General features: G+C 66.7%; 1 protein-coding gene across 1 annotated transcript; it reads right to left on the bottom strand.

The window, feature by feature from the left end:
* Nucleotides 1–1,517: 1,517 nt before the first annotated feature.
* LOC127464461 (low-density lipoprotein receptor-like) lies at nt 1,518–13,334 on the bottom strand (the record flags this gene model as incomplete). The annotated part of the gene is given in 13 exon segments (XM_051774799.1): nt 1,518–1,911; nt 2,609–2,751; nt 3,416–3,472; nt 4,818–4,892; nt 6,194–6,337; nt 7,387–7,481; nt 7,483–7,535; nt 8,362–8,501; nt 8,905–9,026; nt 9,707–9,919; nt 11,490–11,655; nt 13,211–13,313; nt 13,315–13,334. Coding segments are annotated over 13 exon segments (1,364 nt in total), but the record flags the coding sequence as incomplete, so codon positions are not given.
* Between the last annotated feature and the right edge of the window lie 256 nt (nt 13,335–13,590).

Raw genomic sequence — 13,590 nt, forward strand, 5'->3', positions numbered from 1 at the left:
GGGCGGGGCCGCGCCCGGGGAATGACGGGCGCGGGAATCAATGGGTGGGCGGGAAACGCGGCGCGTGAGGGGCGCGATTGGCAGCGCGCGGAGCCAATGGGGAGCGGCGGCGCGTGTCCGGCGGCCAATCAGCGCCGAGCGGCACTTTAGGGGGGAAAATGCGGCCAATCAGCGGGCGGGAGGGGCGGGGCCGCAGCGTTTGGAGACCAATGGCGCGTGAGGAGGGTCCGAAACCACCGCCCATTTCCCCCCAAACCCCGCCCAGTTTTGTTTAAGCCCCGCCCATTCCCCCTCCCAGTCCCTCCCAGTTTCTCCCAGTTCAGCCCTCGGGGGGGTCAATAAATAAACGTTTATTGGGGGGGGGGGAGAGGCGGGACCCCCCAATTCGGACCCCCGCGGGTTCGGGGGGAAATTCACAGTTTTTGGTTAAAAAAATACAAAACCAACAACCAATGAACCAACCGGGGGCACCTGGGGGGGGCGTGGACAGGTGAGATCAGGTGAGTGGACACTGATCAGTGTGTGCAGGTGAGGGCACAGGTATGAACCGGTGTGCCAATGTGTGCCCAGGTGTGTCCAGGTGCACCCCCATCCAGCCAGGTGCCCCCTGTTCAGGTGTGTATGGACGGGTACAGCGGTCCCCAGGTGTGCCCAGGTGTGCCCAAATGTCCCCCCATCCAACCAGGTGCCCCCCTGTGCAGGTGTGGATGGACAGGTCCAGGTGTGCCCAGGTGTGTCCAGGTGCCCCCCATCCAGCCAGGTGCCCGCTGTGCAGGTGTGTATGGACGGGTACACGTGTGTCCAGGTGTGCCCAGGTGTGCCCAGGTGCCCCCCATGCAGGTGTGTATGGACAGGTACAGGTGTGCCCAGGTGAGCCCAGGTGAGCCCAGGTGCACCCCATCCAACCAGGTGCCCCCCTGTGCAGGTGCGGATGGACAGGCCCAGGTGTGTCCAGGTGAGCCCAGGTGTGCCCAGGTGTGTCCAGGTGCACCCCCATCCAGCCAGGTGCCCCCCCGTGCAGGTGTGTATGGACGGGTCCAGGTGTGCCCAGGTGTGTCCAGGTGAGCCCAGGTGTGTCCAGGTGCCCCCCCGTGCAGGTGTGTATGGACAGGTCCAGGTGTGCCCAGGTGTGTCCAGGTGAGCCCAGGTGTGTCCAGGTGCCCCCCCGTGCAGGTGTGTATGGACAGGTCCAGGTGAGCCCAGGTGTGTCCAGGTGCTCCCAGGTGCACACAGGTGTGCCCAGGTGTGCCCAGGTATGCCCAGTAGTGCTCAGGTGTGTTCCCAGGTGCACGCAGGTGTGTCCAGGTGAATCCAGGTGTGTCCAAGTGTATGTCCAGGTGTGTCCAGGTGCACCCAGGGGTGTTCCCAGGAGTGCTCAGGTGTGTCCAGGTGTATCCAGGTGTGTTCCCAGCTGTGCTCAGGAGTTCCCAGGTACACAGAAGTATGTCCAGGTGTGCCCAGGTGTGTGTCCAGGTGTGTCCAGGTGCACGCAGGTGTATCCAGGTGTTCCCAGCTGTGCTCAGGTGTGTCCCCCGGTGTTCCCAGGTACACACAAGTGTATCCAGGCGTGTCCAGGTGTGTGTCCAGCTGTGCTCAGGTGTTCCCAGGTACACACAGGTGTTCCCAGGTGTTCCCAGGTGTCTCCAGGTGTGTCCAGGTGTTCCCAGGTGTGTCCAGGTATGTGTCCAGCTGTGCTCAGGTGTTCCCAGGTGTCTCCAGGTGTGTCCAGGTGTGCCCAGGTGTTCCCAGGTGTCTCCAGGTGTGTCCAGGTGTGTCCTCCCGGCCCCGCTCTCAGTCCCGGGGCCCCCCCAGGTGTCCCCACCCCCCCCCAAAGGCTCAGGGGGGGTCTCGGGGGGTCTCAGCCCCCCCCCCCAACCCTCAGAGCTCGTCGTCCCCCGGAGTCAGGGGCTGCTGGGGGGGGGGGGGAAAGGGGGGGTCAGTGAGGGGGGAGAGACCCCCAGAGACCCCCCCCGAGACCCCCCCACTGCTCCATAGACCCCTCCCACTCCAGGGGGTCCCGCAGCCCCCCCCCTCTCTCACACTGGGGGGGTCCCAGCCCCCCCCTCCCCTCCAGGGGGTCCCACGGCCCCCCCTCCGTCACTGGGGGGGTCCCAGGCCCCCCCTCTCCCCATCTTGGGGGTCCCCCAGGCCCCCCCCCCACCCAGGGGGTCCCACTGCCCCCCCCTCACACACTGGGGGGGGTCCCAGCCACCCCTCCCTCCAGGGGGTCCTGCAGCCCCCCCATAGACCCCACAGACCCCCCCCATTCCATAGACACCCCCCCCCATCCCGGGGGTCCCCCAGCCCCCCCCACACTCACCAGGGGGTCCCAGGGGGTCCCCAGCCCCCCCACACTCACCAGGGGGTCCCAGGGCCCCCCCCCCCTCCAGGGGGTCCCACAACCCCCCCCCATAGACCCCCCAGACCCCCCCCCTGCTCCATAGACCCCCCCCATCCTAGGGGTCCCCCAGCCCCCCCCTCACTCACCAGGGGGTCCCAGGGCCCCCTTCCCATCCTGGGGGGTCCCCCAGCCCCCCCCTCACTCACCAGGGGGTCCCAGGGCCCCCTTCCCATCCTGGGGGGTCCCCCAGCCCCCCCCCTCACTCACCAGGGGGTCCCAGGCCCCCTCCCCCTCCAGGGGGTCCCGCGGGCCCTTCCGGAACGTGGCGTTGGCGAAGCTGATGCTGTTGGTGCTGCGGCGCCTCCACCCCCTCCAGAGACCCCTCAGGACCCCCCCCAGCAGCACCAGGGCTGGGGGGGCACGGGGGGGTCAGGGGGGGGGTCCCCAAAAACAGCCACACCCCCCCACAGACCCCCAAAACAGGGACCACCCCCCAAGCCAGAACCTCCCTCCCCCATGGACCCACCACCCCCAGAGACCCCCCCGAGGACCCCCCCGAGCAGCACCAGGGCTGGGGGGGCACGGGGGGGTCAGGGGGGGTCCCCAAAAACAGCCACACCCCCCCAAAAACAGCCACACCCCCCAAAAACAGCCACACCCCCCTACAGACCCCCCAAACCGGGACCACCCCACACAGACCCCCCCCCCATGTTCGAGGACCCCCAATTTGCCCCCCCCCCCCAGGTTTTGGACCCCCCCCCACTTCTGGACCCCCAATTTGGGCCCCTCCCTCCCAGACCCCCATTTTCGCACCCCACCCCCCCAAATTTGGGGGTGTCCCCCCCTCCCCTGCCATTGGGACCCCCTCATGTCGTCCCCCCCCCCACTTTGAGACCCCCAATTCCCCCCCCCCCTTGTTTTGGGACCCCCCTCCCTCTCCATTTCCCCCCCCCAAATTTGGGACCCCCCATTAACCCCCGGGACCCCCATTTTCCCACCCCCGGGATCCCCATTTCCACCCCCCCGAAATTGGGGGCCCCCCCATGTTCCCCCCCCCCAAATTTGGGGCCGTACCGAGGGGCAGCAGGACCCCCAGCGCCGTCAGCCCCCCCCGGGACCCCCCGGGGGCACCTGGGGGGGAGAGAGAAGGGGGTCATTTGGGGTTTGGGGGGGGGCACAGGGGGGTAGGAGGGGTCGGGGGGGTCAGGAGGGGTTTGTGGGGGGTCATTTGGGGTTTGGGGGGGCACAGGGGGGGCAGGAGGGGTTGGGGGGTCAGGAGGGGTTTGGGGGGCACAGGGAGGGCAGGAGGGGTTGGGGGGGGGTCATTTGGGGTTTGGGGGGGCACAGGGGGGGCAGGAGGGGTTGGGGGGGTCATTTGGGGTTTGGGGGGGCACAGGGGGGGCAGGAGGGGTTGGGGGGTCAGGAGGGGTTTGGGGGGCACAGGGAGGGCAGGAGGGGTTGGGGGGGGTCATTTGGGGTTTGGGGGGGGCACAGGGGGGGCAGGAGGGGTCGGGGGGGTCAGGAGGGGTTTGTGGGGGGTCATTTGGGGTTTGGGGGGGCACAGGGGGGGCAGGAGGGGTTGGGGGGTCAGGAGGGGTTTGGGGGGCACATGGAGGGCAGGAGGGGTTGGGGGGGGTCATTTGGGGTTTGGGGGGGCACAGGGGGGTAGGAGGGGTCGGGGGGGTCAGGAGGGGTTTGAGGAGGGGTCATTTGGGGTTTGGGGGGGGAAAAGGGGCAGGAGAGGTCAGGGGGTGTCAGGAGGGGTCAGGAGGGGTTTGGGGGGGTCATTTAGGGTTTGAGGGGGCACGGGGGGGGGCAGGAGAGGTCAGGGGGTGTCAGGAGGGGTCAGGAGGGGTCAGGGGGGGTCAGGAGGGGTTTGGGAGGGCACAGGGGCGTCAGGGGGGTCTCAGGGGTCACACAGGGGTCACAGGGGGGTCTGGGGGGGTCCTTACCTGCCCTGTCCCCCCTTGAGCCATTCGTGGCCCCACTGAAGTTCCCGGGGGGGGTCGTTGGGGGTCCCGGGGGGGTCTGGGGGGGGGGACACAAAATGTTCAGGTGGGGTTGGGGGGGGTCAGGGGGGCATGGGGGGGGGTCAGGGGCATCTCAGGGAGGTTGGGGGGGTCGGAGAGGGGCCAGGGGGAGTCAGGGGGGCCTGGGGGGGGTCAGAGGGTCTTGGGGAGATTGGGGGGGTCAGGGGGGCATGGGGGGGGTCAGGGGGGTCGAGGGGGTCAGGGGGGCACGGGGGGGGTTCAGGGGGGTCTCAGGGAGGTTGGGGGGGTCGAGGGGGGCACGAGGGGGTGGGGGGAGGTTGGGGGGGGTCAGGGGGGTCTCAGGGAGGTTGGGGGGGTCAGGGGGGTCTTGGGGAGATTGGGGGGGTCAAGGGGGGCACGAGGGGGTTGGAGGAGGTTGGGGGGGGGTCAGGGGGGTCACAGGGGCACGGGGGGGGTCACAAGGGGGTCTCGGGGGGGGTCCTTACCTGCCCTGTCCCCCCTCGAGCCGTTCGTGGCCCCACTGAAGTTCCCGGGGGGGGCGTCGGGGGTCCCGGGGGGGTCTGGGGGGGGGACACAGAGAAGGTGGGGGGGGGGCAAATTGGGGTCACCTGGGCACAGGTGAGTCCGGGGGAGGGTTCAGGGGGATTCGGGGGGGGTTGGGGGATCTGAGGGGGCTCAGGGGGGCTCAGGGGTCACCTGTGACACAGGTGAGGGTGAGGGGGGTTCAGGGGGATTCAGGGGGGGGTTGGGGGATCTGGGGGGGCTCAGGGGGGTTCAGGGGTCACCTGTGACACAGGTGAGGGTGAGGGGGGTTTGGGGGGGGGTTGGGGGATCTGGGGGGGCTCAGGGGTCACCTGTGACACAGGTGAGGGTGAGGGGGGTTCAGGGGGGGGTTGGGGGATTTGGGGGGCTCAGGGGGGTTCAGGGAGGGGGTCAGGGTTTGGGGGGCTCAGGGGGAATTTGGGGGGCTCAGGGGGGGTCAGGATTTTTTGGGGGGCTCAGGGGAGGGTCAGGGGGGCTCAGGGGGGCTGAGGGGTTACCTGTGCCACAGGTGAGGGGGGTTCAGGGGGATTCAGGTGGGGTTTGGGGATTTGGGGGGTTCAGGGGGGGGGTGTCGGTGTTTGGGGGGCTCAGGGGGGGTCAGGACTTTTTAGGGGGTCTCAGGGGGGGCTGAGGGGTTACCTGTGAGACAGGTGAGTCCGGGGGGGGGTTCAAGGGGGGTTTGGGGAATTCGGGGGTTATGGGGGTCTCAGAGGGGGATTTGGGGGGCTTGGGGGGGAAATTGGGGGGCTCAGGGGGGCTCAGGATTTTTTTGGGGGGGCTCAGGGGTGTTTGGGGGGTGCTCAGGGGGGGCTGAGGGGTTACCTGTGACACAGGTGAGTCCGGGGGGGAGTTCAAGGGGGGTTTGGGGGATTTAGGGGGGTTTTCAGGGAGGGTGTCGGGGTTTGGGGGGCTCAGGGGGGGTCAGGATTTTTTGGGGGGCTCAGGAGGGTTTGGGGGGGCTCAGGGGGTCTCAGGGGTTACCTGTGACACAGGTGAGTCTGGGGGGGAGGTTCAGGGGGATTCAGGGGGGGTTTGGGGCATTCAGGGGGTTCGGGGGGGTGTCGGGGTTTGGGGGGCTCAGGGGGAGTCAGGATTTTTTGGGGGGGCTCGGGGGGGGGCAGGATATTTTGGGGGTCCCAAGGGTGTTTGGGGGGGCTCAGGGGTTACCTGTGACACAGGTGAGTCCAGGGGGGGGTTCAAGGGGGGTTTGGGGGATTTGGGGGGTTCAGGGGGGCTCGTTGGGGGGTGTTGGAGGGCTCAGGATTTTTGGGGGGGCTCAGGGGTTTTTGGGGGGGCTCAGGGGGGTCTCAGGGGTTACCTGTGAGACAGGTGAGTCCGTCCCCATCCAGGTGCTCCCCGTCGGGGCAGGTGCAGCGGAACGGGGGGCTGGGGGGGTCCCGGGCGGGGGAGGGGAGGCAGAGGAAGGAGCAGAGACCCCCCCGACCCTCACAGCGGTTGGGACCTGGGGGGGGGGACACGGGAAAACGTCCCAGAGGGGTTTTTGGGGGTCATTGGGGTGAATTTGGGGGGTTTTGGGGTCATTGGGGTGAATTTGGGGTTTTTTTTGGGGTCACTGGGGTGAATTTGGGGGGGGGTTGGGGTCATTGGTGTGAATTTGGGGGGGTTTTGGGGTCATTGGGGTGAATTTGGGGGGGTTTTGGGGTCATTGGGGTGAATTTGGGGGGTCTCTGGGTGAATTTGGGGGGTTTTGGGGTCATTGGGGTGAATTTGGGGGGGTTTGGGGTCATTGGGGTGAATTTGGGGGGTCTCTGCGTGAATTTGGGGGGGTTTGGGGTCACTAGGGGAGAGTTGGGGGGGTTTGGGGTCATTGGCGGGGAGTTGGGGGGTCTCTGGGTGAATTTGGGGGATGTTTTGGGGTCATTGGGGTGAATTTGGGGGGTTTTGGGGTCATTGGGGGGCAGTTGGGGGGCTCTGGGGGAATTTGGGGGATGTTTCGGGGTAACTGGGGTGAATTTGGGGGGGTTTGGGGTCATTGGGGGGGAGTTGGGGGGGGTCTCTGGGTGTTTTTGGGGTGTTTTGGGGTGGTTTTGGGGTATTTTTGGGGTGATTTGGGGTGTTTTGGGGTTACCTGGGGGCTGCCTGCCCGGGTGCAGCACCACGGGGCTGTTTCTGGGGTGATTTTGGGGTATTTTGGGGTGGTTTTGGGGTATTTTTGGGGTATTTGGGGTTACCTGAGGGCTGCCTGCCCGGGTGCAGCACCACGGGGTTGATTTTGGGGTGGTTTTGGGGTATTTTGGGGTATTTTTGGGGTGATTTTGGGGGTATTTTTGGGGTGGTTTTGGGGTGGTTTTGGGGTGATTTTGGGGTTGTTTTTGGGGTATTTTTGGGGTGATTTTGGGGTGATTTTGGGGTGATTTGGGGTATTTTTGGGTTACCTGGGGGCTGCCTGCCCGGGTGCAGCACCACGGGGGTGTTTTAGGGGTATTTTGGGGTGTTTTGGGGTGTTTTTGGGGTATTTTTGGGGTGATTTTGGGGTATTTTTGGGGTTACCTGGGGGCTGCCTGCCCGGGTGCAGCACCACGACGCCCTCGGGGCTGAAGAGCTCCTGGGCCACCACCCGGGGGGGCAACGGGGCCCCCCCCCCCGAGCCGGGCGGCCACCACCCACCCACGGGGGGGGTCGGTCCAGACCAACCAGTCCTGGGGGGGGGGGACACGGGGGGTCACTGGGGGGTCAGGGGGGTCACTGGGGGTCAGGGGGGACAATGGGGGGGGGGCTGGGGGGGTGTTTAGGGGGCCATGGGGGGGTCAGGGGGGTCATGGGGGGGTCAGGGGGGCCGTGGGGGGGTCGCAGGGGGGTCAGGAGGGGTCAGGGGGGACAATGGGGGTCAGGGGGGACAATGAGGGGGGGGCTGGGGGGGTGTTTAGGGGGCCATGGGGGGGTCAGGGGGGCTATGAGGGGGTCCCATGGGGGTCCCAGGGGTTGGGGGGTCCCATGGAAGGTATTGGGGGGGGCACAGGTCAGGGGGGGCCATGAGAGAGGTCGGGGGGAATTTGGGGGGTCCCAGGGGGGGTAATGGGGGGCTCACAGGTCGGGGGGGGCATGGGGGAGGTCAGGGGGATTCAGGGGGTCCTGGGGGGGTAATGGGGGGGGTCACAGGTCAGGGGGGAGCATGGGGGAGGTCGGGAGGGGTTTGGGGGTCCCATGGGGGTATTGGGGGGCCATGGGGGAGGTCAGGGGGGTTTGGGGGGGTCCCAGGGGGATTCAAGGGGTCCCGGGGGGGTCACAGGTCAGGGGGGCACAGGGAAGCTCAGGGGGGCTTGGGGGGGACTCAGGGGGGTCCAAGGGGGGGTCCCGGGGGGGGTCACAGGTCAGGGGGGTCATGGGGGAGGTTGGGGGGGGTTTGGGGGGTCCCAGGGGGATTCAGGGGGTCCCGTGGGGGTCACAGGTCAGGGGGTCATGGGGGGGGTTTGGGGGGTCCCGGGGGGGTCCCGGGGGGGTCTGGGGGGGTCCGGGGGGTCTCACCTGGAACACAGCCAGGCCGAGGGGCTGCCTGAGGTGTTGGGGGTCCCTCAGGTGGGTCCGGCGGCCGCTCCCGTCCAGGCCCACGCTGGACACGGTGTGGAGGCGCCCGTCGGCCCAGTACAGGCGCTGGGAGCACTGGTCTGGGGGGCAGGGGGGGCAGGGGGGGTCAGGGGGGTCACAGAGGGGTCAAAGGGGTCAGGGGGGGTCAGAGACACCCAGTACAGGCGCTGGGAGCACTGGTCTGGGGGGCAAGGGGTCATGGGAGGGTCATGGAGGGGTCAGGGGGGGTCGGGGGGTTCAGGGTGACAGGTTTGGGGTCCCAGGGGTGGGTTTGGGGTCCTAGGGGCGGGTTTGGGGTCAGTTTTTTGGGGGGGGGGTCTCACCCAGGGCCAGCCCCTGCGGCCGCTCCACCCCCTCGCTGACCAAGGGCTGGGGGGGTCAGGGGGGGTCAGGGGGGCTCAGGGGGGGTCGGGGGGTTCAGGGTGACAGGTTTGGGGTCCCAGGGGTGGGTTTGGGGTCAGTTTTTTGGGGGGGGGGTCTCACCCAGGGCCAGCCCCTGCGGCCGCTCCACCCCCTCGCTGACCAAGGGCTGGGGGGGGTCCCCCCCGTCCTGAGCCCCCCGGGCAATGTGGGGCCGGGACCCCCAGTCCGACCAGTACAGGAACCTGGGGGGGCACTGGGGGGTCACTGGGGGGCACTGGGGGGCACTGGAGACCCTCAATAACCCCTCTGTGCCCCCCCAGTGACCCAAATGACCCCCAATAACCCCCCTGTGCCCCCCCAGTGACCCAAATGACCCCCAAAACCCCCCCTGTGCCCCCCCAATGACCCCCAATGACCCCCAATGACCCCCAATGACCCCCTGTGCCCCCCCCGAGCCCCCCTGTGCCCCCCAGGAAACCCCAAATAACCCCCAATAACCCCAAACCCCCCCTGTGCCCCCCCAAATAACCCCCTGTACCCCCCAAAAACCCCCTGTGCCCCCTAATAACCCCCTGTACCCCCCCATGACCCAAATAACCCCCAATAACCCCCTGTACCCCCCCAAATAACGCCCTGTACCCCCAAAAAACCCCCTGTGCCCCCCCAAATAACCCCCTGTACCCCCCAATGACCCAAATACCCCCCTGTACCCCCCAAAAACCCCCTGTGCCCCCCCAATAACCCCCTGTACCCCCCCTGTGCCCCCCCAATAACCCCCTGTACCCCCCCGTGCCCCCCCCCTGCCCCCCAGAGCCCCCCAATGACCCCAATAACCCCCTGTACCCCCCCAATAACCCCTTATACCCCCCCTTTGCCCCCCCCTTTGCCCCCCCTTTGCCCCCCCCGTGCCCCCCCCCCGTACCCGTTGAGGGGGTCCACGACGACCCCCCAGGGCTGCCTCTGGGGGTCCCTGAGGAGGGTCCTGCCCCTGCCCCCCCCGCAGACCCCCAGAGTGCCCCGGGGGGGGCTGGTCCAGTAGAGCAGCCCATGGAGCCAGTCCAGGGCCAACCCCCCCGGGGAGCCCCCCCCGGGCACCACACACAGGGGCACGGCCGGGCCCGGGGCCAGGGGGGCTCTGGGGGGGAAAGGGGGGGGACAGGGGGTTATTGGGGGGGATTGGGGGGGCTACAGGGGGTTATTGGGGGGCTCTGGGGGGGATTGGGGGGGCAAACAGGGGGGACAGGGGGTTATTGGGGTCATTGGGGGGCTCTGGGGGGGGAATGGGGGGGTTATTGGGGGGCAGTGGGGGGGCTCTGGGGGGTTAATGGGGGGTTATTGGGGGGTACAGGGGGGGATTGGGGGGCTCTGGGGGGGCTACAGGGGGAGATTGGGGTCATTGGGGGGCTCTGGGCAGGGAACGGGGGGTTATTGGGGGGTACAGGGGGGGATTGGGGGGGGACAGGGGGAGATTGGGGTCATTGGGGGGCTCTGGGGGGGGAAATGGGGGGTACAGGGGGTTATTGGGGGGCTCTGGGGGGGGAATGGGGGGGTTATTGGGGGGTCTGGGGGGTCTGGGGGGGCAACAGGGGGTTATTGGGGGGCTCTGGGGGGGATTGGGGGGGGACAGGGGGGTACAGGGGGGGATTTGGGGGGCAAACAGGGGGGACAGGGGGTTATTGGGGGGCTCTGGGGGGGATTGGGGGGGGAAACAGGAGTACAGGGGGTTATTGGGGGGTACAGGGGGTTATTGGGGGGCTCTGGGGGGGAAACAGGGGGTTATTGGGGGGCTCTGGGGGGGATTGGGGGGGGACAGGGGGAGATTTGGGTCATTGGGGGGCTCTGGGGGGGGGACAGGGGGAGATTGGGGTCATTGGGGGGCTCTGGGGGGGGGACAGGGGGTCATTGGGGGGCTCTGGGGGGGAACGGGGGGGTTATTGGGGGGTACAGGGGGGGATTGGGGGGGGACAGGGGGAGATTGGGGTCATTGGGGGGCTCTGGGGGGGGGACAGGGGGAGATTGGGGTCATTGGGGGGCTCTGGGGGGGGAAATGGGGGGTACAGGGGGTTATTGGGGGGTACAGGGGGTTATTGGGGGGCTCTGGGGGGGGAATGGGGGGGTTATTGGGGGGTCTGGGGGGTCTGGGGGGGCAACAGGGGGTTATTGGGGGGCTCTGGGGGGGATTGGGGGGGGACAGGGGGAGATTTGGGTCATTGGGGGGCTCTGGGGGGGGAACAGGGGGTTATTGGGGGGGTACAGGGGAGGATTGGGGGGTTTTGGGGTCATTGGGGGGCTCTGGGGGGGCTACAGGGGGTTATTGGGGGTTATGGGGGGCTCTGGGGGGAAACGGGGGGTTATTGGGGGGTACAGGGGGGTACAGGGGGGTATTGGGGTCATTGGGTCCCAGGGAGGGTTCAGGGTCCTGGGGTGGGGTTGGGGGGTCCCAAGAAGGTTTGGAGGTCCCAGGAAGGTTTGGGGGTCCCAGGGTGGGGTTTGGGGGTCTCAGGGGGTCTCAGGGGGTCCCAGGAAGGTTTGGGGGTCCCAGGGTGGGGTTGGGGGGTCTCAGGGTGGGTTTGGGGGTCCCAGGAAGGTTTGGGGGTCCCAGGAATGTTTGGGGGGTCTCGGGGTGGGGTTTGGGGGGTCCCAGGAAGGTTTGGGGGTCCCAGGAATGTTTGGGGGTCTCGGGGTGGGGTTTGGGGGTCCCTGACCTGTAGATGAGCCCCTCGCTGGGGTCCCCCCAGAAGAGGGTCCCCCCCCGGGCGTCTCCATCCAGGGCCCCCCCGTGTTTGAGGGGCCCCCCCAGGATTTGGGGTTGGGGGCCCCCCAGGGCCAGGACCTGGTGCCGGGTGGTCACCACGAGGGTCCCGGGGGGGCCTGGGGGGGGCAAAAAGGGGGGGTCACCCACGGCTGGGAACCACCCCTGCCCCCCAAAACAGCCAAAAACACCCCAAAACCAACCCAAAACAGCCAAAACCACCCCAAAAACCAGCCCCAAACCACCCAAAAACAGCCCAAAAACAACCCAAAACAGCCAAAAATACCCCAAAACCAGCCCAAAACCACCCAAAACAACCCAAAACCACCCCAAAAACACTCAAAACCACCCCAAAACCCACCCCAAAAACAACACCTAAAACCACCCCAAACCACCCAAAACCACCCCAAAACAAAGACCCAAAACCACCCCAAAAATATCCCAAAACAAACACCCGAAACCACCACAAAACACCACAAAAACACCTCAAAACCACCCCAAAACCAACACCCAAACCCACCCAAAAACCACCCCAAAAATAACACCCAAAACCACCCCAAAAGACCCCAAAACAAAGACCCAAAACCACCCCAAAAATATCCCAAAACAAACACCCAAAACCACCACAAAACACCCCCAAAACCACCCCAAAAACACCCCCAAAACACCCCCAAACCAAACACCCAAACCCACCCAAAAACCACCCCAAAAATAACACCCAAACCCACCTCAAAAACACCCAAAACCACCCAAAACCCACCCCAAAACCACCACCCAAAAACCACCCAAAACAAAGACCCCAAAACCACCCAAAACACCCCAAAACCACCCCAAAAAAACCCCAAACCCCCCTAGTGCCCCCCCCCCAGGAAACCCTGACTCCTGGGGACCCCAAAATGGGGGGGCCTGGGCAGTTTTGGGGGGTTTTGGGGGTCAGAGTGTTTTTTGGGGTGTTTTTGGGGTTCAGGGTATTTTTGGGGGTGTTTTTGGGGTCTCACCCACCCAGGCAGGTCCTGTTGTCGGGCCCCAGGGTGGTCCCGGGGGGGCACAGGGGGGATTTAGGGGGATTTTCAGGGGGTTTTTGGGGAGGTTTTTGGGGTCCCTGGGGGTCAGGGTTTCTCGGGGTGTTTGGGGGTGGTTTTTTGGGTGTTTTTGGGGTCTCACCCACCCAGACAGGTCCTGTTGTCCCGGCCCAGGGTGGTCCCGGGGGGGCACAGGGGGGGGTTTAGGGGGTTTTGGGGAGGTTTTGGGGGGGTTTTTGGGGTCAGGGTGTCCCAGGGTGTTTTTTTGGGGGGGGTTTTTGGAGTTCAGGGGTGTTTTTGGGGTCTCACCCACCCAGGCAGGTCCTGTTGTCGTGGCCCAGGGTGGTCCCAGGGGGGCACAGGGGGGATTTAGGGGGATTTTGGGGGGGTTTTTGGGGTCCCTGGGGGGTTTTTGGGGTCAGGGTGTCCCGGGGTGTTTTTTGGGGGGGGTTTTGGGGTTCAGGGGTGTTTTTGGGGTCTCACCCACCCAGGCAGGTCCTGTTGTCGTGGCCCAGGGTGGTCCCAGGGGGGCACAGGGGGGATTTGGGGGGATTTAAGGGAGGGTTTTGGGGTCCCTGGGGGGGTTTTTGGGGTCAGGGTTTCTCAGGGTATTTTGGGGGTGTTTTTGGGGTGGTTTTGGGGTCTCACCCACCCTGGCAGGTCCTGTTGTCGTGGCCCAGGGTGGTCCCGGGGGGGCACAGGCACTGGTAGCCCACGGGCAGGTCCCGGCAGCCGTGGGAACAGCCCCCCCCCCCCCTCCAGGCACTCGTTCACCCCTGGGGGGGGTCAGGGGGGGGTCACTGAGGGGTCAGACCCCCCAAAAACCACCCCCAGACGGAGCTGGGACCCCCCAAACCCCGGGGAGGGGGAGGGGAGAGTTTGGGGGGGGATTTTGAAGAGGGGGGAAGGGTCTGGGGGGAGTTTGGGGGGGTCTGGGGAGGGTTTGGGGGGGTTTGGGGCAGTTTTGGGGGTCTGGGGGGAGTTTGGGGAGGTCTGGGGGGAGTTTGGGGGTTTTTTGGGGGTCTGGGGGGA

Source organism: Manacus candei, unplaced genomic scaffold (genome assembly GCF_025592945.1).
Source record: "Manacus candei isolate 608988 ecotype Guabito, Panama unplaced genomic scaffold, ASM2559294v1 h1tg000226l, whole genome shotgun sequence".
Classification (NCBI taxonomy): domain Eukaryota; kingdom Metazoa; phylum Chordata; class Aves; order Passeriformes; family Pipridae; genus Manacus; species Manacus candei.